General features: G+C 44.7%; 1 protein-coding gene across 1 annotated transcript in view; it reads left to right on the forward strand.

The window, feature by feature from the left end:
* Positions 1 to 22,230, forward strand: part of KIF1B (kinesin family member 1B) — a 141,267-nt gene extending 119,037 nt beyond the window's left edge. Inside the window, 13 exon segments of the mRNA XM_035726999.1 lie at positions 164 to 248; positions 2,855 to 2,960; positions 7,708 to 7,822; positions 8,672 to 8,805; positions 9,582 to 9,643; positions 10,834 to 10,979; positions 11,381 to 11,620; positions 12,731 to 12,802; positions 14,610 to 14,731; positions 16,289 to 16,438; positions 16,808 to 17,000; positions 17,209 to 17,327; positions 17,849 to 22,230. Coding sequence (XP_035582892.1) covers positions 164 to 248; positions 2,855 to 2,960; positions 7,708 to 7,822; positions 8,672 to 8,805; positions 9,582 to 9,643; positions 10,834 to 10,979; positions 11,381 to 11,620; positions 12,731 to 12,802; positions 14,610 to 14,731; positions 16,289 to 16,438; positions 16,808 to 17,000; positions 17,209 to 17,327; positions 17,849 to 17,891 — 1,587 coding nt within the window. The 3' untranslated portion in view covers positions 17,892 to 22,230.
* The last annotated feature ends 911 nt before the right edge of the window (positions 22,231 to 23,141 follow it).

Raw genomic sequence — 23,141 nt, forward strand, 5'->3', positions numbered from 1 at the left:
ACCTGGTTCTTCCTCATCCCCTGACCTAAAATCCCTCTGTTTAGAGTAACAGTGGGGCGGCGTTTCCCCCTCTCTCCAGACCTCTCCTTGCCCAGCCCTACACCATATAGTCCAGAAGTCATAGATTGTGCCACCTAAACTGCAACCCTGCTCCGTTACCTAGGGCATCCAGCGAAGGATCACAGTGACCATCATCCACGAGAAGGGGAGTGAACTCCATTGGAAGGATGTTCGTGAGCTGGTGGTAGGTGAGTACATTCCATAGGCTGAGGTTGGAGCCAAGCTTTTTCGAGGAACATGGGGAATGTGGGGAAGGAGTACTGGAAAACAGAGACTGTGGAGAACACGTGTAGTTTGAAACTGCTCTTGTTTCTCAGCTCCCATCGTTAGGGATATGTTATTCAACCAACCTTTATTTTACTCTGTTACCGAATGGTTCTGTGCTAGAGGCTCAGAGAGGGCATAAGAGAAGTTTCTGCTCGTTGTGAGCTTGCAGTTTCATTGAAGAGACAACCTATGGATGTTTAAAACAGTTTGGGGTGCCTGGCTGGCTCAGTTGGTGGAGTATGCAACTCTTCATCTCAACGTCCTGAGTTCAAGCCCCACCCTGGATGTGGAGAGTACTTAAATAAATATATATACTTTAAAAAAAAATAACAAAACAGTTTGATGAGTAAGTGCAAGGGCAAGTGAGAAAGATCTGTGCTGAGAATTAACAGCAAAAAGGATCCGTTTTCATCTGTTTTGTTTTGTTTTCCACACACAGAAACATCTTGAGCAAGAGAGTCAGGAACGTCTCTAACATGCAAATGGCTAGAAACCCATGGCCAGGGTTGCATGATGAAAAGAAAAAATTGACTAAACCATGTAAGCTTTAGAGTCTAAGGCAGGGTTCTGAATCTTTTATTGCCATGAACCCCTTTGACAGTGGTGAAGCCTCAGAACTATGTTTTTTAAATGTAGAAAATAAAGTACAGTTGACCCTTGCACAACATGAGGTTAGAAGCACAGTTGAATATTCACTTTTAACCTTTGACTCCCCAGAACTTAACTCCTAACAGCCCACTGTTGACCAGAGCCTTCCCAATAACTTAGTCAATTAACACATATTTTGTATGTTATATGTGTTATATACTATATTCTTAAAGTAAGCTAGAGAAAAGAAAATGTTATTAGGGAAATTGTAAGGGGACACCTGGGTGACTCAGTTGGTTAGGTGTCTGACCCTTGATTTTGGCTCAGGTCCCGATCTCAGGGTCGGGAGACTGAGCCCCTTGTCGGGTGTGCTGGGCTTGGAGCCTGCTTAAGATTCTCTCTCTCCCTCTGCTCCCCTCAGCTCACGCATGTGCGCTCTCTCTCAAAAAAAAAAAAAAAAGAAAATACGTTTACAATGCTGAATGTATTTATAGAAAAAAATCTGTGTATATGTGGACCCTTGCCTTTCACACCCAACAACACTCTTGTTCAAGGGTCAACTGTACATAGGATTACAAAGGGAACTAATGGTACTGAAATTTCTCAAATACTAAACGGATTTATAATATAAACTGTTATCTAGGGGCGCCTGGGTGGCTCAGTCCGTTAAGTGTCTGTCTGCCTTCGGCTCAGGTCATGATCCCAGGGTCCTGGGATCGAGCCCCATATTGGGCTCCGTGCTCAGCAGGGAGCCTGCTTCTCCCTCTCCCTCTGCCTGCCTGTCTGCCTACTGTGATCTCTCTCTGTCAAATAAATAAATAAAATCTTAAAAAAAACCTGTTATTTATATTAATGCATTAAATGCATTAAAGAAGCAGTGGGTCTGATTTCTGTCATTCAGAGTGTAAGGAATGTCAGGATGTTTTACCTTAGTATGATATGAAAACTTACATGATTTCTGCTGTGGACAAAGTCACAGGTACTGCTGATTTTCCTGTGGATTGTCCCCTCCCTTCATAATTGAAGGAAATGCCAGATTTCAGTCAGAGGTTTATGAAAATAAAGTTGTAATTTTTTTTCCCATTTAAGCACATGGACCTCCTGAATTCTATACACAGACCCTTTGAGTATCTATGGACTAGATTAAGAACCCTTAAAAGGGAGATTTTACACTCTTCTGTCTAGAGCAGTGGTTTTCAAGGTTTTTTTTTAATGAACATTTATGTAGTGCTTACTCTGTAACAGGTACATTTCTGAATGCTCAGAAATACTAGTTTATTTAAGATAATATAACAAACATGTAACGTGGTTGTAACAATCATGTGAGGGAAGAATTGTTAATCCCACCTCACAGATGAGGAAACCAAGACTCAGAGAGGTTGAGCAATATGCCTAAGCCTCACAGCCAGAAAGTGTTGAAGCTGAGATTTGAACCCAGGCAGTCCAGCTCCCTAAGCTGTGCTCTTGACCTCTATGCCATACATCCCCTAGGGTTCCCCTAGTGTTAATTTGAAAACGGTTGTAGGATTTTGAACAAGAAAGTGGTATAATGAAGGTAGTGGCTTAAGAAGTTTATGTAAAGTGAGCATGGGGTGGATTGGAGAGGGGGAGAGGTGAGCAGCCGGGAGGCCAGTGCAGTGGCCATCACAGTGTTCCAGACAGGAAGGGGATGATCTTTGTGAGCAGGCAGTGATATCAGAAATAAAAGTTCAGATGAATATGAGAAACTTTTTGAACAGAGTCAGTCGGGTTTCACAGTGAACTAAATGTGGGAAGTAAGTGGAAGGCGACACGGATTGTGGGAGACCACTCAGTGGTGAGCCACGTGACCTTCCAGCACCTGAAGGTACCTGGGTTTAAAAGTCTGTCTTTGGCTTAATGAATCTCCCTTGTGTTTTTAAGTGTACCCCTCTCCTAGTTTCTTTATTCTTCCTTGTAGGCCGGATCAGGAATAAGGCTGAGGTGGATGAGGCTGCGGTTGATGCCATCCTCTCTCTAAATATTATCTCTGCCAAGTACCTGAAGTCCTCCCACAACTCCAGCAGGTAGGGCCCCTACGCAGCCCAATGAGTCCACCCTCTGGGGGTTGATGCTCCCCCGTTAGATTCCTTGTTCACCAGTGACTGCTGTTCAGGTGCAGAAACAAATTCCTTTCTCCCTTCAGACATCCCTTTCCTCCCTGCCCCCCTGCTCTCCAAAAGTAAATAAATAAATAGAGATCAGTGTATGTGGATCAGTTATCTGTATAGAATGAAAATGTTCTGTCCTTTGTGGAGTCAGAGTAGATGTAACAGAGTCTGAGAGACAAGAACAGAAAAAGAAAATGCAGCATGCTACCCAAGGGTTTAAAAGTACAAATTAATTGTTGCTGAGCTAAGTGTTTTCCTATGAAGGGGTTGCTGTGGAGAAAGGTCTGTTGGTCCTAAGTGTCATGGAAACATGCCCTCCCAGGCATAGCGAACGAACGGTCTTGTGTTTAGCTTTGGCCGCTGCCAGCAGAGGCTCCAGGAGTCTCAATGTTTGCTTTTCATTTTCGTTTACTCATAAAGGTGATAAGTTAATATATATAAACTCTTCTGAACAAGGTTGTCTGCTATAAGTAGTGAATTTTATTTCAAATTTTAAATTAGTTTCCCTTAAAATTCCATTTTATAATCAAGTGATGACAGTGCATGAAGTCCATAGCCAGTCTGCTTTCCCATGTCTGACTGGAGATAAATCTCCTGGGGCCCCCTTCTGTCCCCAGGAAAGGGGTTATGTCACTGTGCACAGACCCCACTCCTTTATGTGGCAAGGGCTGGGGAGCAGAGGTGGCTGTGTGTTCTGATGTGGCCTTTGCATTACAGGAGGACTTCTGTATACCTCTCTCTGTTCCTGAAAAATGTGCTCACATCTGTGTTGGAAAGAGGGAGAGGAAAAAGGAGACAGAAAGCAGAAACAGGATTAGAAGTTTGGGCCCGGATTAATTTTTTTCCATTGTTTCCTTGTGTTAACAGTTTTGCATAGAAAGAGGGGAAAAAAAGCAACTGTGTGCTTTTTGCCTGTAGGTGGGGCTGCAGGCACTGTGAGAGAGAGGGAAGGAATCTGAGGGTGTGCCGGTAGGGCAGGGGTGGCAGAAGTAAAGAAGCATGCTCTGGCCCTGCCCGATCTATTCCTGGGCAGGATCGTGAAGAATCCTGTTTCTCTGAAGTCAACATTAAGCCCACATGGTATTCTCTCCAGCTGGACGTTGATAGCAGATATTCAGGTGGCATTCACCATATTTTCTTGGCAACTGTGAGAAATAGATCTTAAATTTCCCTAGAATACTTAGCAAAATACACAGAACAATGATGTTTGGTTGAAATGCTGGTTGCCTACGTTAGAGTAACCTTCAAAAGTCCTTTGATTCATACCCAGCTACGAGTCAGATGCTATAGATTAATTTGGCTTTTGTTAGAAGCAGCTTCTTTCACAGGAGAAGTTTAGAGTTAATTAATCAAAAAAGTTGGCTAAAGTCAAGTATAATAAAAAAGATACGCACGTTAAACATTTTAATTTAAGCTATATAAACGTACATTAATTTGTCAAGCTCTTACTGTAGGACCAAGGCCTTTCCTTAAATTGTAGGCTCATTTATTGAACTTCTGATTGTCTTTCTTGCAAAACCATGCCCATAATTCATCATCTGGTTTTTAGTTTGGTGGAACAAGAACTAGAAACCTATGAAGAATCTAAATGCAAAATCCTTTAAACTTTTTATAATTTATCATTAAAATTTTATTATTTGTCCCCCCTTTTTTTTTACATTGATCATACCCAAACTTAACAGGTGGTTTTTAACTCAGCATTATCACATCTTTTAAAAACATTCAACTTGGGGTGCCTGGCTGCCAGAGTCGGTTGGGCATCTGACTCTTCATTTTGGATCAGGTCACGAACTCAGGGTCATGAGATCAAGCCCTGTGTCTGACTCTGTGCTGACCGAGAAGCCTGCTTGGGATTCTCTCTCTCTGACCCTCCCCCTGCTCACTCACGCTCTCACTCTCTCACTCTCTCTCTAAATAAATAAATAAAGTTAAACGTAGTTTTCTTTAAAATTTTGTTATTGTTATGTTAATCACCATACATTACATCATTAGTTTTTGATGTAGTGTTCCATGATTCATTGTTTGTGCAAAACACCCAGTGCTCCACGCAGAACGTGCCCTCTTTAATACCCATCACCAGGCTAACCCGTCCCCCCACCCCCCTCCCCTCTAGAACCTTCAGTTTGTTTTTCAGAGTCCATCATCTCTCATGGTTCGTCTCCCCCTCCGATTTACCCCCCTTCATTCTTCCCCTCCCGCTATCTTCTTCTTTTTTTTTTTTTAAGTTAAACGTAGTTTTGTTTCTCACTAAACAAAAATTCCTTTTGCCCTCATGTTTCATGGATTTGCCTAATACTTTATTAAATTAGATGATTATAATAAGTACAACTGTATAAACAGGTTCAGGACCAAATACTATTGATACTTGATAAGCACAATACTCAACTCTTAGAAACAAACTGTCTGGCATATGAGATACCACTAGTTTAGGATGCTCAGTGCAAAATGGACATCCTTTTTTATATTAGGAATACAGAGAGCATAAGTTAATTTAGCAAGTTGCTAAGTGGAATTTGGTTAAGAGAGCTTTTGTTCTGTTTGCCTAAGGTTTAATGTTTAAAGTTGAACTTAAAAGAACTGCAGTTTGGGTGTGTGATATACATTTATCTGTGAGAGCTATTCTGGCGTGTGGATTGGGTGTGTAGCCCACAAGAGCCACTCCTGCTTTTCTTCCCAGTCCTGCTTCTGTGTTACCTAATTGACTTGGTTTTCCTGTCACTCCACAGCAGCTTCCTACCATTTCCAGTACTGAGTCACCTGCAGACAGGTGTTAATAGAGGTGGTGTTCACCATCCCTTCTGTGCCCAGCATTTTCCTTAATTAAATGTCTCAGGAGAGGGACCCATGTCATTGTAAGCTGTCTATCAAATTGTGCCCCATGGAGTTCTCTGTTAATTGTCCACTTGGATTCACTTTGCTTAACAGCAAATTTGTCCTTTTTTATATACTTTTTTCTCTTTTGCTTTTCTCTTTTCCTTTACTTTTTTGTTCCGCAACTTCACTAACAAAAGCCTTTTCTATGTTTTTGCAGGCTCTTTCTTGATAAGGATATTCCTAGGTATTTTCTGTTTGCTTTTTTGCACATGAAGATTCTAGTTTATCAGAATGCTTTATGTCTTATGTTGCTTAGACTACTGTTTTAATTTAGTAGTTTTTCCCCATGCAGACCTAGGATAGAGCAGCACCTTATCCTATACCCTTGTGCCCTGGCTTTTCCTGTTGTGTGTACAGTTTCACATACAGCTTCTTAAGTGATTGGTAGAGCTCTTCTTTTCTCATCCCATTTACTAAACTCTTGTCCATTTTATTGTTATGCATCTTCAGCTTTTCTTCTGCTAGATTACAAATTAGAGTGTTACTCCCCCTCCTTTCATATGGAATCTCAACCTGGGTCTTCTGTTCTCCTTGTCTGTCCTCTCTGTCAGAAGCTTGAAGGTTTGCTGCTCTGTAGCTTTGCATAATTATTCAGTTTTCTTGGTTTTATCCTGTGAGGTAGTAGAGACCAGTTCGGCTATTTGGGAAGCTGAGGCTGTGAGAAATAGGTTGTTTATTTTTAAACATTTCTCTTTCTGCTGTCAGAGCTGCTTGTCTCATCTATTTTCTTCTTTTGGGGTAGAAAAAAAATCCTGGTTCAGTAGTGAAGGAAGTCTTTCCCATCTCTCTTCATCTGATTTGGGGAAGTTATTTGTTATAGGAAATCTAGAAAAGACAGCAATAGCAAGGTTACCATTGGGAAGGAGCAAGGAGGAATGTAGAAGGAAGCAAAGTGTGCAGAAAGTCGCTGAACTGGGTGCGAGCCAGTGGTGATGGAACGTGCAGTGTGCAGAGTAGACACTCGTCATGGGGCCGGAGTCGGGGTGGAGGGCACTGCGGGCAGGGCTGGGAGCTGGGCTGTAATTCAGTGCGGTGCTTCGGACGACGCTGCAGAACTGGCGGAACGGATGTCAGGTCAGGTCTGTGGGGCTTTACCAGTAAGAGAAAAGGAAGATATTAGAACAACTTAAAAAACTGTTTCTGGGTGCTTATTAAGTCAAGCTTCTAGTTGTTACTGAAGCGGAAGATTGCTTTTCATGTGGATTTTTTTGAAAAGTAACAAATAGTAGTTAGCCAGCTTTGGTATTAAAATCATTCTTTTACTTAAAACATCAGCTAAGAATAGCCTCCTGTTCTTTTATTTAAAATTAGACTCTGTACTTAAATTATTCTGCCTGTTTTCTCTGTCAGGCCTCCCAGGTGTTTGTGACATTTCGAAGGCACAGCGGAACTGGACTGGGATGTGAAGATAGGATTGCAGGCTCCTGAGGATTTGCTTCCTGCCCTCTTTGTTGACTGTGGAGGCGCTTACTTAGGCTTTCTTCCTTTAGTTTCTGTCCACAGGCAATCTTAATCTCTTTGATTGATCTGTTTTTATGTTTATAGGCAGAGAAGCAGACTTGTCCAGAAAAAAAAAGCATAACTAAGTGCTCCTGGATGGTGGGTGGGGCGAAAGACTGGGGGCCTATCTTTTCCTTCTAGGGGATAAAGGCTCCATCCACCGTGTCATTAAATGATTTCAGTGTATTCCAAGTATTTGTTGGTGTAGGATTCAGTAGTGTTACTGAGTACCTGGACTAAGGTGACTTCACTTCTTCTGGATGGCTCCCTCTTGCCTTTCTGACCTCAGGACCTTCTACCGTTTCGAGGCTGTGTGGGACAGCTCCCTCCATAACTCTCTCCTTCTGAACCGAGTGACGCCCTATGGGGAAAAGATCTACATGACCTTGTCAGCGTACCTAGAGGTGAGGAGACTTTGAACCTAAATCACCACGAATGGCTAGGCCTGAACATTACCACAAGAAATGAGGAGGAAAGATTCGACTGATTTTTTTGTCAACTGTTTGCTACTGTTGTGATTTTATTAGCTTCTGTTCCTCATCTCTATGTAATCACAAAAATCCTACAACGGGGGGTCTGGCCGGCTCGGTCAGAAGAGCGTGCAACTGATCTTGGGGTCGTGAGTTCAAGCCCCATAAGTGGGTATAGAGATTACTAAAAAAAAATAATAAATAAACTTAAAGTCATGGCTTCTATTATAACTTCAGTTTTAGTAACCTAATCGCCTTCTTCAAAGAAGATACAATTTAAAAAAAACTTTGCCTCTTGTTTTTGCGGCTGTGGGCAGAACCTAGTAGTGATCAACAGCACAGACCTTGGAACCAGCCTGTCTGAGTTCGGATCCCGGTGCTGCCACTTACTGCCAGCATGTCCTTCCACAGGGGCTCTCTTTGTGCCTCAATTCCCTCATCTCTTAAACAGGAGTAGTAATGATGGCATTTACCTCAGAAAGGTGTAGAGAGATCAGATACACAAGCATTCGAACAGTGCTTGGCACATAATAGATAATAACTATTAGCCATTATTTCAGAAGAAAGTTTTTTAAAAATTGGGGAAAATAAAGCAGCTGCAAGGACTACAACCTAATCTTGCACACATTATCTGCTGAGCTGCTGTTGAAGTAATTGGTAGAGCTGAAATAAATCTTCCAGGCCCCACCTCTGGGACCAGCTTTCCGATTAAGCTGGTGCACAGAATCCTGCCACAGAGGCTCTGTCTGCATTTAAATGGAGCCCACTCATTTGTGCTTTCAGTTGGATCATTGCATCCAGCCGGCGGTCATCACCAAGGACGTGTGCATGGTCTTCTACTCCCGGGACGCCAAGATCTCACCTCCACGCTCTCTGCGCAGCCTCTTCGGCAGTGGCTACTCAAAGTCACCAGACTCGTAAGTTTCAGAGACAAGTGTAGCTTCCAGCTTGTTTGTCCACTACAGAAGCAGCTGAGCCCTCGGTGTCCGTCGCCTGCTGTTTCAGCGTTGGCTTACAACCTGATACCAGGAGTGCAGTAACTTCAAAGTGTTGGCATTTACTGCAATACTGATGGACACATGAGTGTGTGAAGGAAGGAAGGAGTATTACATCGTGAGCACTCGCAGAACAATTTTGCAGGGACTAAATGTTCTTTCAGATTTCATTAATTCTAACTGATTACCACTGGGGTTTTCTTCTTTTAAAAAAGATTATTCCTATTTAAGGTATATCAAAATACGTCAAGACTAATACAGGGATTACCTGTGCCTCACTATCCAGCCTAAATAACAAGTGTTACTAATACGTGGAAGGTTTAGTACCCTTCCTAATCACATGCCCCCAAATTTGATGCTCATCGTTTCATTCTAGTCAGACTTTCCCCCTCATCTCTTCTCTTGTGGTAAGGCAGATTTTTATTTTTTATATTTGTATTATAAACTTTTGAGTTTATCATTCAATTTTAGTCCTCCTGTTGAAGTAATTCAAAAGATTGGGATGAAAACAAACTCCTTCTAGGAAAAATATACTTCTTAAGTTCAGAATAAGAAAAGAAATAAGAAATGTCTGTAATTATATTTGAGGGTGGGCTGCAGTTGCTACACAGGAGACAGTGTTTTAAGTAGAAGGAATTGAGATTTTCCTGTTTTTGTGCTATAAGAAGTTAAACAGTTGTTTGTTTTAATTCGAATAGCAATCGAGTCACTGGAATTTATGAACTCAGTTTATGCAAAATGGCAGACACGGGTAGTCCAGGTAAGCCTGTATGGATTGGGGAGGTGATAGTTATCTTTGCCTGTGTTTGGAGTATATTATGTCAAAAATCTATCCTACCCATGTAGGATAGATAGAAAACTTTTTAGAAACCAGGTATATTTATTTTATAAGCCAGTTTTTTGGTGGTGATGAGAGTTAACCTTTTTCTGAGTTACAACACTATTTGGTTTGTGACCTGCAAAAAACAGTTATAAAATCTGTATTGAACAAAATGTCATGATGTTGCAATATATTATAAAAAAATTTGAGTCTATTAGAATGAATTTGGCTCGGCAAACTTCATAACCATTTCCCTTTCCACGTTAGCACCAAAGATACCTTGGCAAAATGTAACTTTATAGGTGCTGTCAAGCTAGAATTCAAAGTTCCTGTGCTCTAGGGAGACAAATGATTAAATTGAATCTGTGCTGTGTCCTTTTTGATGTCTCTCTGGCCTGCTGCTGTTCCTCTAGCTTGGTGGCCTTAAGCAGCCCTTTGCAGTTCTATGTTTATAAGCCGGAACGTGGACAAAAGTCAGGGTTTTTAAAAAACATTTGATTAAGGTGAGTTTGATCATTCATTTTAGAGAACATACACAGAAGAAGGTCAGGTCCCACAGGTAAGATTTAGATTAAAATAAGAATTTGGAGTATGAATCCAAGTCTCAATAGCAGCTAATTATAGTGTCCGGATACATCCTTGAGAAATTTTCTTACTTAAGGTTAATTTGTGTCTTTGATATGTAAAAACAGTACATTTTTTAAAATTAATGGAAAATGGTGGGGCTGAAGCTGTCTGTCATCTGCAGTCCCAGTTGAGCTCCTGCATGTGGGGTGTGGTTGGGGGTGGAGAGGTGGTCCTTTCTTACTTTTTTCATATGGGTGTATTTTTATATATTTGGAACCATAGGGTACAGACTAGTCAGTCTTTCTATATTTTCATGTAACACAATAACTTGGGCATTTTCTAAAGTTGCATGATAGTCTTCATAGTTATCAAAGAATGTAAAACTCTTTTAAAAGAAGTTCAGAGAATTGCTTTGAGGGAAAAGGGATGAATTTTTATTAATAATCAAAATCCCATGTGTCTTGACTGTGTTGGTTTGCCATGTATATGAATTATTAGTTTGTTTTGAGCTAAAAATGCAATCAGATTTTTCTCTGAAAAAAAATTATTTCCTCTTGTCTCAGGCATGCAGAGGAGGAGAAGAAAAATCTTGGATACATCTGTGGCCTATGTGCGGGGAGAAGAGAACTTAGCAGGCTGGCGGCCCCGCGGGGACAGTCTCATCCTAGAGCACCAGTGGGAGTTAGAGAAGCTGGAGCTCCTTCACGAGGTATCCAAGGGCAGGAGACGCTCAGATGAACTCTTGAGCACGACTCCCAAAGTATCGGTCACACTCACCTTCTCTGTGTGATCTTGGCTTTTCAGCTTTCAGTTATGATGGAGGCATATTTTGCTTATTAAGATAACGAGCTTTGGGTGCCTGGGTGGCTCAGTTGGTTAGGTGTCCGACTCTTGTTTTCAGCTCAGGTTATGAGATCAAGCCCCACGTCAGGCTCCTTGCTTGGTGGGGAGTCTGCTAAAGATTCTCTGTCCCTTTCAGTCTCCCTCTGCCCCTCCCTACCTTGCTCACATGTGTGCACACTCGCTTTCTCAAACAAATAAATCTTTAAAAAAAGAAAGGAATCTTAACAAGTTTTATGTTTGCTGAGGCATTTGTGTTGATCTTCTTAGGTGGAAAAAACTCGCCACTTCCTGCTGCTGCGTGAGAGACTTGGTGACAGCATCCCCAAGTCCCTGAGTGACTCGTTGTCCCCCAGCCTCAGCAGTGGGACCCTCAGCACCTCCACCAGCATCTCCTCTCAGATCTCTACCACCACCTTTGAAAGCGCCATCACTCCCAGCGAGAGCAGCGGCTACGATTCGACAGACATTGAAAGCCTGGTGGATCGAGAGAAGGAGCTGGCTACCAAGGTGTGAATCCCTTCCTTGTTGCCGAGCATTTTCCCACCGTGAGACTCCCGTGAGCTAGTTTGGATTTTTCGTTTTCATCTTTGAGGGCCTCTGTTTTAAGGCCTGTACTAGCTGTGAAGGTAGAAATAAATAAGACTCCATTTCTACCCTTAACTCACAGGTGACTCAGTGACAAGCATATAATAGAGGTGTGTGTCTGGAGTCTGGGGGAGCCCGAGGAGAGGCCTTCACGGGCCGGTGCTGCTGAGCTGAGCTTGGAAGGCTGCACCAGAGGAAAGCCTCGTAGGCTACACCTTCAGTGCTATGGAATCACATGGGAAAAGTGGGGAGGGGCAGGAGATGGAGTCAGAGACGTGGGGCAGGACCAGATCTTGCAGGGTCTGGAGACTGGACTAGAGTGTAGAGTGTCCTGGGGGTGACGCGGAAATATTTTAAACAGGTGTTTGTGTTTTAGGACGATTGCTGTGGCAGCAAGAAAGAGGGTGGGTTTGGGGTGACAGAGCCTAGAGGCACAAAGAGCTCTTTATTGCGGTGCTCCAGATGGTGTGGGTCTCAGCTGAGGCGGGAGGCTGCAGGGAGAAGAGGAAGAGTCGTCACGGAAGAGACTTTGGGGAGGTAGAGGCGGCACTCCTTGTTGCCCAGATGGGGTGGGAGAGGGCAGAGGGGTTGCTGAGGATGACACTCAGGCATATGGTGTCTGGACAACTGGCCCACAGTGGAATATAGAGGCGAGAAGGCTTCTGTGGCATGTTGTTTCAATAACCAAACGGTCTTCTAGTCAGTTTAGAAAAATATGTCCATCCAGAAGTCTCCATGGCTTTTAGTACCAGGACGAATTGGAAGGGGCACTATTGTGTTCTTAAGCACTTCTCATCTGTGGTGTTGGCAGCTATTTGCTTTTGTCCTCTTGAGAATGGCCCTTTTATCCACTTAATTTGTCTTTGTTAGGCATACTCCAGGCTTCCCTTGCTAAATTCTAACTTAATTCTAGAGGTGTTGGGGCAGCACCTGAGCTCCACTGTGGGTGTTAGCCTGTTGTTTTCTCTTCCTGCCTTGCATCCAGGGCTTCATTTAACCATTGAAACTCACACTTTCCTCTCTCTTCCCTAGTGCCTGCAACTTCTCACTCACACCTTCAACCGGGAGTTCAGCCAGGTGCACGGCAGCATCAGTGACTGTAAGGTGAGCAGCTCAGATATCCCGTCCCAGGCTCCGGGCTTTGAGGTGGCTTCAGATGGGTCTAAGGATGTAGGGCATATCTGCTCTTGTATTTATTTAATTTCTCAGAGGCAGAACACAGACTTCTGCAGATAAACGCATCCCCCTGTGTCTCTTAGAGTGTTATCAGATGGGAAACATTTTGGCTTTTCCCCGAATCCCTCGGAGGAGACCCTGTAGGGGCTGGTATGTCACCGTGTGACAGGACACCAGAAGCCCTGAGGTTCATGGTGGCATTAAATGTTGTCGCCTTCGGGGCGCCTGGGTGGCTCAGTTGGTTAAGCGACTGCCTTCGGCTCAGGTCATGATCCTGGAGTCCCGGGATCGAGTCCCACATCGGGCTCCCTGCTCGGCAGGGAGTCTGCTTCTCCCTCTGACCCTCTTCCCTCTCGTGCTCTCTATCTCTCATTCTCTCTCTCTCTCAAATAAATAAAATCTTTAAAAAAAAAATGTCGCCCTCAACAAAGAATGAGGTGAGCACTTTGAAGAACGTCTGCAGTGCTCATGCAGTTCTAGTCATTGTGACATTTTTTGCTGATCCTCAGACTCCAGCTGCCTAGGTGGCCTTGGCAGCCTTGCTGTTCCTTTCCCCGGGATAGTCTTCCTCCAGAAGTGCCCATGATTGGCGCCCTTATCGTGTCCATTTTTTGGCTCAAAAATGAACTCCTTGGCCCCCTCTGTAAAGGCAGCAGCTCTCTGAAGCTCTGTCTGACCTGTCTCCCTGCTTTGGTTTTTGCTGTAGCCCTTGCCGTTACCTTATGCTTTGTGTTATTGACGTGTAGTTGACACACGGTGTTAAATTAGCTCCAGGCGTACAGCACAGTGATTGAACAGTTCTGTACCTCACCCAGGGCTCACCACACGATAAGTATTGTTCCCATCTGTCGCTACACGACCTTATTACAGTGTTATTGACTGCATTCCCGATGCTGTACTTCTCATCTCCGTGACTTATTTTATAACTCGACGTCGTACCTCTTCATCCCCTTCATCTGTTTCCCCCATCCCCCCACCGGTCTCCCCTCAGTTTGTTTCCTCTATTTAAAGGTCTGGTTTTTTGCTTGGTTTTGTTTCTGTTTTTTAGGTTCCACATATAAGTAAAATCATATGGTATTTGTCTTTCTCGGTCATATTTCACTTAGCGTAATACCCTCTGGGTCCATCCATCTTGTCGCAAATGGCAAGGTCTCATTCCTTTTTATGGCTGAATGATATTCCATTGTGAATATAGACCATCTTCTTTATCCATTCATCTTATCAGTGGACACTTGAGTTGCTTTCATATCTTGGCTCTTGTGGGTAATGCTGCAGTGAACGTAGGTGTGTGTATGTCTTTTTGAGTTAGTATTTTCATTTTCTTTGGGTAAACCCCCAGAAGTAGAATTACTGGATTTTAGGACTACCTGACACTTTGCAAAGTGTCTGTTGATTTGTTTGTTGTCTGCCTTCTCCACTTAGAACATAAGCTCCAGGAGGGCAGGGCCTCTGCCATATTCTTAGAATAGTGCCTGTTGTTCTAAATACTGGGCTCATAGGGATAGGCTCATTTAATTAATGCAGGACAGTCACAAAATAAAAAGCCAGCCTTGCCTCTTTTGTAAATGATTCCTAATGTGACATTCAGGTCATAAAGTATTTATAAGTCGTTTTCTTGAATAACCTAGAGCAGCAGATTTATGAATGTGAGGTTACTGGCTGTCAGAGCTCCTCGTTGCAGAGGTATTTTGGGTTTTCAGCTGAATCTCACTTGCTGTCTCCTGTTTGCCTCCAGTTGTCTGATATCTCTCCTATCGGACGGGATCCCTCTGTGTCCAGTTTCAGCAGTTCGACCCTCACTCCCTCCTCCACCTGCCCTTCTCTGGTAGAGGCTAGGAGCAACTCTCTGGATCAGAAGTAAGTACCCTAGTTTACTTTAAAAAAAAATAATCATAATTAAAAGAGGCACCTGGCCAGCTCAGTTGGTGGAGGATGCAACTCTTGACCTCGGGGTCTTGAGTTCAAGCCCCACATTGGTGGTAATGATTACAACACATACGTACATACAAAAGAAAGAAGCTGTAAGTACCCAGACTTCACTGAGAAAAGCTAGCCTAAGAACCAAAGAAACGCCAGCCTTCCTCTAGCTCAGTGGTTCTCTGCTGAGGGCGGGACCATCTATCTTGACAGCACTCAGAAGTATGTGGGAGCCTTTTCTGGGTATCACAGTCCCAGGGAGATGCTCCTGTACCTTCTAACACCATGTCTCACCAACTTTCTGCAAGAAAACCCTTGGTTCCTCTTCGGAATCCCTCCCCTGCTCATTTTGGCCTTCCATTCCCACTCCTGTTTGGTTCCCCGGTCATACCAGACAGAGCAAGTCCCATCTTGGGGAAAACAGTTTAAAACTAGTTTGGAAAATATATTTTGATGGCACAATGAAACATATTGGTAAGAATAATAGAGACAAATGTAGTCTAGATCCCATGAATTCATCACTGTAATCACTTGTTTGTGACTCACCATCACACTCCCGGGCCCGTCTCCGTTCGTTGTGCTCACCTGTCAGAACCCACCTGGGTGTCGTCCAGCTGTCTGTCTTAGTGTACCAACATGGCGACAGTTGAGTGTGGCTGAGAAAGTAACACATCCAGGTAATTGAATTAATTTGTGATGTCATCAACCGTAACATTATTTTATGTGCCACTACGAAAGAAGAAAGCACTGCCAACCAAAATGTGACGTGTGTCATCAGTTGTAAGATGCATCCCAACTTGAGAAATGGTGAAGTATTAAAAGATGGGCTTTTTAGAGTTAGTGGGATACAATTCATCAGGCTAAGCTGCTCTACGATAACCTGTGGTGCAGAGCGTAGGAGCTCCTGCTCACGTCATGGTCCCGGCTGCTCTCAGTCGGCGGTCGTTTGGGAAGCCAGCTTCTTCCCACTTGTTTACTTTCTCTGCCAGCCCCCTATGGCAGTGGTTCTCAGATGTCAGTGCACACCAGCGTCACCTGGGAGGCTTGTTAAAGTACAGGTGGCTGAACTCCACCCATCATTTCTGACTCCGTAGGTCTGTGTTGGAGCCCAAGAATTTGAATTTTTAACAAGTTTCCAGGTGAAGTTGATTCTGCTGGTCAGGGATTACACTTTGAGAACCACCGCCCTAGTTGTGGCCTTGAAATGAAATAGAAACATGTAAGGGAATGGAGTTCATGCCCCAGACGCTTCTGTTCAGAGGGCTTCAGAGTAGGAAGAGGGACTGCAGGCCTTGGTGACTTTTGTAACTTCTAAAGGATGACCGCAGTTGAAGTTGGAATTAACTTTCTGACACCCACTTGTCTTAGCTGAGCTCTCTGAAACTGATGTTTGCAAGGCCCCTGCTCTTAAGGAGAGGGCTTGTTCCTCCTGGTGAGAGGATTGTACACATTATGCATTGACCTTGCTGAAGCTCCTATAACCTTTCTCTTTTAAAGGACCCCAGAAGCCAATTCCCGGGCCTCTAGTCCCTGCCCAGAATTTGAACAGTTTCAGATCGTCCCAACTGTGGAAACACCTTATTTGGCCCGAGCAGGAAAAAATGAATTTCTCAATCTTGTTCCAGATATTGAAGAAATTAGACCAGGGTGAGTACTGTATTGACCAGGGATGCCAGGTATAAAAGACAAATCACAGTAATTTACTCTCTGCTCTTGTACTTGAGGTGAATATTATTGTCTAATATCAATGGAATCTGGGATAAAGAGCCAGGCTGGGTTCCTGCTGCACTTGTGCCCTGTCAGGCATCTCCACCACACCACAGTATGCTGTGGGGGCAGTACTTTGTGCTCTGTTGCTGTGTTAATTTAGCAGAGAAGATTCTCGGCCAAACAGATCTTTTGCCTGTTTTGTTCATCCTAGGGACTGGGCCTAGGTGAGACATATTTTCATGTTCCTCAGGCCATGATCACTTTGTTTTTGCGAGAAACTAACCTCTCTTGTACTGCCCTTTTTAGCTCCGTGGTCTCTAAGAAAGGATACCTGCATTTCAAGGAGCCACTTTACAGCAACTGGGCTAAACATTTTGTCGTGGTCCGTCGCCCTTATGTCTTTATCTATAACAGCGACAAAGACCCAGTGGAGCGTGGCATCATTAACCTGTCCACAGCACAGGTGGAATATAGCGAGGACCAGCAGGCCATGGTGAAGGTCAGTCCTGCTCTCTTGGCTACTAATTGCCGCCTGCCCCCTTCCCTTCTGAGTTCTGAACTCTCTGTTGTGTAGTGTGGCATCTCTCCTATGTGTCTGGTCTCCCTGAACCTTCAGTATGAGGTGCTGTGTGCCCTGGGAATATGGCAGGGTGGTCCCCGTTGTCAGCAGCCATCGTAACCTTCCCGTCCCCCTGTGTCTCTTTCAGACACCAAACATCTTTGCTGTATGCACAAAGCACCGTGGGGTCCTTTTACAGGCTCTCAATGACAAAGACATGAACGACTGGTTATATGCCTTTAACCCACTCCTTGCTGGCACGATACGGTAAGTTGTCCTCATGTCTCCTTCTCCTTGGCTTCTGGCCAATGTGAATCGAGAAGGAAGTCTTGTTCCCCAACAGCAGGCTGACTATAGAGGAAGGACAGCAGCGTAAGTGTGACTGTAAGGTGGTGATGAGGCCTCAGCTTCTCATAGGTGTCACCTGGTGCCCTGAATGGCTAAGGGAACCTGGTCCCATTTGTACCCAGTTAATGTCCTGCTTTGATTTTGTTTCTCAAGATTTTTTTCTTATTTTTTTACTTTTTGACTGAGTCAGGGGAAGGTGGTGAAAACCTTCATGGTCTCCCAGTATTCCACCCTGTGATCCAGCCTCTGATCCTGTGAGGGGCTTGTGTCCCAGGGGCCCCCACAGCTTCACCTGCTTATTCAGGGAGCCTAGAGACCTGGGGCTTGAGTGCTGGAGGGGAAGAAGCTCAAGGAGGGAACTGTAGAGGAGGGAGACTTGTGAGGGGAGAGACATCTGGACCCAGCTCCTCTAATCCGCCCTCTTCCTCTGTCACCTGTAGGTCAAAGCTCTCTCGCAGGTGCCCCAGCGACCCGAAGTGCTAAGGGACCCTGCCGAGCGTCCTCACTCGCCTTCGAGACATAAAGAAAGTGTTGCTGCTTCCTTCTCTCTCTGATTCTTGATGGCCCCTTTCGTGTGTAAGCCTGTGGGGTAACTGCTTTCCCTCCTGTCAATACTCTTGCTAGCTCTCCTGGTCCCCGTCTCCATTGCTCTGTACCCTTCTCTTTTTTTCCTGTGCTGAGAATCTTGGTATTAGCATGTGGCCTAACAAAAGGGAGAAAAACAAACAAAACAACCCAGAGGGGATCCAGTGAATCTCCAAATTATTTTTGTGTGTCTCTTGGCTTCCTTTTGTATGATAGGTCCCCATTATGACCCCCTGTGATGTCTGTACTGCTGTCTTTGGATATCTTTGTCTGTTTTTTAAGACAACATAATACTTTTCCTTTTCTCTGTGATATCACTTCAATTTTGGGTGGGGGGGGTGGCTTAGAGACTACGGGAGGAAACATCTGGCTTTTTTTTAGAACCTAAAAGGAAAAAACTTACCTTTTCCCTTTCCATCTCTTTGCCATTGCTAATCCCTGCATTTTCCATTCAGGGAAAAGGTTGTGGGGAGCTTAGAAATGGCACAGGTGTATTCTCTGAAAGTGGAGCTTATTTAGAACGTAGTTATGCGGTTTTCTTTTAGTGGAAGAGAGAAGGGAGAACTTCTTAGCGGACCTGGGACAGTGGCTGCTGCTGACTTTGTGAGAAGGGAAGGGCCAGGGATACTGCCTGTGGATTTGAGAGGACCGTGGGGCTTGACAGTGGGTCATGACGGCGGGCTGACAGTACGATGAGGGTAGCTCCTCACAGCAGCGCTCCTGTGAACTGCTTTTCTCTCTCAGTTTCTCATTTCTCTTCTTGTCAGTGATGGTACAGTTTGGAATTAGTACAGTGTCAGACACAAACGTCCCACAAGGGGGGAATGACTCACTTCTGCTCGTGAACTTGATGGTCGTTGTTGTCATTATAATTATGGGAATGCTGAGTAGTGACCCTGTGATTGACGTAGCTCCATTTGATCAAAGAAATGTAACCCTCAAGTATAGACTTGGAAGTCTCCCTCTGAATCCAGTGGTCATTTCCAATGATCCTTGTCAAATTGAAAATACTTTCAGTAATGCTTCTCCCCCTATTATGATAAATAAGCAGACTAGGCAGGCTTTGCTTTCTGGATCCCGGGATTAAAACCAATCCCCTCCCACCACTAAAAAAAAAACCAAAAGGACACCTGGGGGCAGAGAAGAGGCGCACCTGAGCCCTGGCCGCAGTGGCTTGCTGCTGCCTCCGCCTTGCCTCTCGGTTACCTTCATGGGATGTGGAAATAACTGCCAGAGGAGGAAGGAGGAAGCTCGCTGCTGACAGTCTCCTTCTCTGACAGAACAGGGTCATCTGCATCCAGACGCCATCATGGAAGAAAATACTCTTTTTCTTTCAGCTGCCAGTAAGTTTTATAGGAATGGCCTGGGGAAAAGAAGGCCTGCGGGTTAATTCAGCTGCTTTGCCATCTGACCTGGGGTGTTTTGTACCATCCTTTACCTCCCTCACGCACATCTCTGTTTGACCATCCCTCAGGCATTCAGGAAAGTATCTGCTCTCTCCCACCTCGCGGAGACTGAGGGTCTCCAGCCTTGAAGTTGCTGCCTCCCAGGTGGTGGGGTCCGGCTGATTTTCTGCTTCAGGCAGCATGGGGCAGGGGCTGGTGCGTGTCAGCAGACCGTTGCTTCTGACTTCCTGGTTGGGCTCATCGCTAAGAACAGGTCTCCTGGCCTCGGTAGAATTGCCCTGCAAAGAGGAGGAAACATGAATCGTGGAGAGCTTAAAAGACAGGCTAGAAATCCCAGTCTGTGACCTTAGCTGGAAAGTGATCAATAAAAACTCTACAGTAGGTTTTTTTAACTTCCTTCCTCTCCTCAAAACATAGGTCATTAACTGTGATGTTATTTGTTTTCTAAGCAGTGCGTGAGATTTTTAATGTAGTTAGAGGTTCCTTAGTTGTCTAGTGGACACAGTATGCCCTTCTGGTGTAGACTCAAATCCAGGATCTGTTGGTGCTTAGAGATCACTCCTGGACTGGAATGAAATCTGATTTCAGGGGAAATGAAGATGAAATTCGAAGGTTGCGTTGTAGAATGAAGTCACAGGTGCCGCTGCTGTTTGTCACGAAGTCTGATAGAGGGACCCGTGTCCATGACAGAGGGAGGTGGGGAAGGCTGAGGGGGAGTCACATCATGTGATACACTGAAATGGCATTTGGTTTTTCTTCTAACTCAGAACTGGCTTGGAAAGTCTTTGCTTTGGAGGTGTCAGAGATTAGGACAGGTAGAACTGGACTGTTCGTATCACCCCCGGGGGAGAGGGCACCCTGAGGAAGCAGGACATTACGTCCGGCAGGGGTCCCTGGCAGGTGTGCTTTCCACCGAAAGTCTGAGGACAGCCCTTATTGGTTTCCCCCTTTTCCTCTAGCGGCCCATGTCCAGATTGTAGTTGGAACAGTTTCAGGATTAATGTTCCCTTTCTGGACAGATCCATCCCCACTTTCGAAGCTGAGAGAGCTTTTATGGCAGGAACTACTTATGAGGATTTAGCTGAAGCCATGGTGGTAGAAAAGTTGATATTTAATATTAATATATTAATATTATATTGGTATTTAAGAAAACTACCTTTCGGGGTTTTTTATGTGTTTTTTTTTTCCCCTAAAGCATTCCTTTAAACAAGCGAAAAACAAAGAAAAAGCTCTTACCCAAATTAAGAAGAAATGAGTGCTAGTTAAAAGTAATCATGTCCTCCCCTCCTTCCCCACCCTCCTTTCTCCTGCCAAAGCAAAACAGGACCTCACAGCCCACACCAAACCAGCGCCCACAGCCTCCTCACCTCTGTGCCTGCCTGGGAGTCAGCCAGCTCTCGGGCCAGGCTGTGCAGGGCCGACCAGCCGTGCACTCAGCCAGGGGCGTGGGGAAGGGCTGCTGCTGGCAGCCAGGTGGGCACCCCAATCCTAGCACGTCATTAAGACACTCGCGCCGTCACTGTGAGGGGAAGGAGAATGATTTTTCCCGGCTAAGAAACCACTGTTGTTTTACATTTTTATTTCCCCCTTCGGCTGCCATTGAACTTCTACAGCTACTCATATTTTCAGTTCTTTTAAGATGAAGGAGTAAGTTAAATCATTGGGAAAGATCTTCAGGGATCTAAAAATAAAATGACTTCTGGCACATTTCAAAGCAAAGACTGTGTTGCCTGCTGCTTGTTGTGGTTTACAGGGATATTTAATTTTGTAAGGTATTTGTATATTTATACACTGTAATTAATTGCACATTGGACTGGGAAAGAACGGATGACCTAGTGCGTAGCAGCTCCGGTACGCTGCCATTTCCTCGTGCTGCATCCACTCGGGTCCTCCAGGACGGGGTCAGGGCTTGTCTGTCTCTCTGACTTGGGTCCTTCGTTTTTGCTTTGGATTCCCTTTCTAAAATGTGATTGTTAACCTGCTCCTTAAAAAGAAGACACTAATTCTGCTGCAGCTCTCAAAAGGTTTGCTGAGTGTATTTGCAAGAGGACTCTGACTCGTGTGCACTGTGGCTGTCCACCGTGGCCAGTAATGACTCACCCCAGTGTGCGGCCAAACCATGACTGTGTAGCAGGGATGTACTGATGGTGCTTCCTTAGGAAATGGCAATGTCAGCTGAGAGATTATCTGCAGTTGTTCAAAAGGCCATTTATGAAATTCGGATTTGAGCCCCCATGAATCTTAGGAAAGCCTCTGATCATTTAAAGGAAAGAATGAGAGTTGATGCAAATTTCATGTTAAAAGCTGTGCTCAGGAAGTCCGAGCTGAGGTTGGTCTCTTGCCAAACCCTGGCTGTTGTGTGTTGTCTTCATGTCTTCAAGTTCCCTTTTTCCAGGCTGCACATTCTGGCATCGGTTCACCTGAGGACTCCATTGGCCTTCTCGCGTGCAAGGCGCCACCCGTCGGGATTTCGGGTCTCTTCTCACCATCCGCGTGTGCTGCCACGGAACCTGTGGAGCACATGTGGCCTTTTTGAACCAAGACTTTGCAAACTGATCTCTCCCCAGTAAGGAGTTGAGCTCATTAGCAACAATGTACATTATTAATTTCAGATTTTCATTTTCATGTTTTATTATGTAAATATCTGATGTTTGGAGCTTGAGTATACAGAATGTAAATATAGTTCTTGTATTTGTACTAATTCCGGTTCTTTTGCTGTATAGCCTTAGATGTGCAATGCGGACATTATCTAACTGTGTATGGTAACCTTGCATCACGGAACTCTTAGTGAACGAGGTAAACATAATAAAGGTACAACCAGTGCATCAGAAGGCTCTTGACGTGCATTTATTCTTGCATCCTTTGAAAGGTAGTTACACAAGGTTTCTTGACTTGCAAAGATACTACTGTGGTGTGACCTATGGCTTTTCTGATCATTCAGAGTAGGGTTATTATAAAGCCAGGTAGGTGCTGTTTCTTTTGAAAATGCTTTCCTCCTGAGTGTTGTGTGGGTTCTCCCGAAGCCTCTCCTTAGATACCTACCAGTGACTCTCCAGTGGTGGTGTGGTTTTTCTGGGCGGAGAGGTTGAATCATTCACCCTGTGCTTCATTTAACAAGTTCCCATTGTGAACAGAGCATGAGCAGGGACCACCGTCCTGGTTGTTTGGCGGGGAGACAGAAGGGAGGGAGAAGCAGCATTCAGGTAAAGGGCAGTGATTGGGTCAGTGCCCATCTGAGCGCCCACCCCATGCCCGCGCCCAGTGTGTGAGAACTCAGCAGCAAACAATGCGCCCCAGCATTCCCGTCCCCGTGAGGAAAGACCTTTATATCACGAATGGGGAATGTCTAACGTCAAGTGGTCAGTGACCGAGCAAACAGCAGGTGAATGGAAGGGATGGGTGGGAGGGAGGCATCCTTCTAGACCTTGTCAGGGAAGGCCTGTGTTGGTGGAGGACTTTTGAGCAGACACTTGAATGAGGGAATGCATATGCGTGCAAAGCCTGGGCAAGGAGGTCTCCAGGCAGAGAAGCTAAGCCCTTGGGCAGCAGTGTCCTCTGTCGGTCCCAAAGTTAGCAGGGAGGCCCGTCTGGATAAGGGGAGAACACAAGAGCCTTGGCGGCAGCAAGTAACTAAAAGCCAGGTGGTTTAAGGCTTAGGTAACTCTCATTAGTGTGAAATAGGAAGCCGGTGAAGAGTTTGGGGAAGATGAGTCACATGGTCCTATTTGTGTTTTCAAAAGAC

This window comes from Zalophus californianus, chromosome 4, assembly GCF_009762305.2.
Source record: "Zalophus californianus isolate mZalCal1 chromosome 4, mZalCal1.pri.v2, whole genome shotgun sequence".
In the NCBI taxonomy this organism is placed as follows: domain Eukaryota; kingdom Metazoa; phylum Chordata; class Mammalia; order Carnivora; family Otariidae; genus Zalophus; species Zalophus californianus.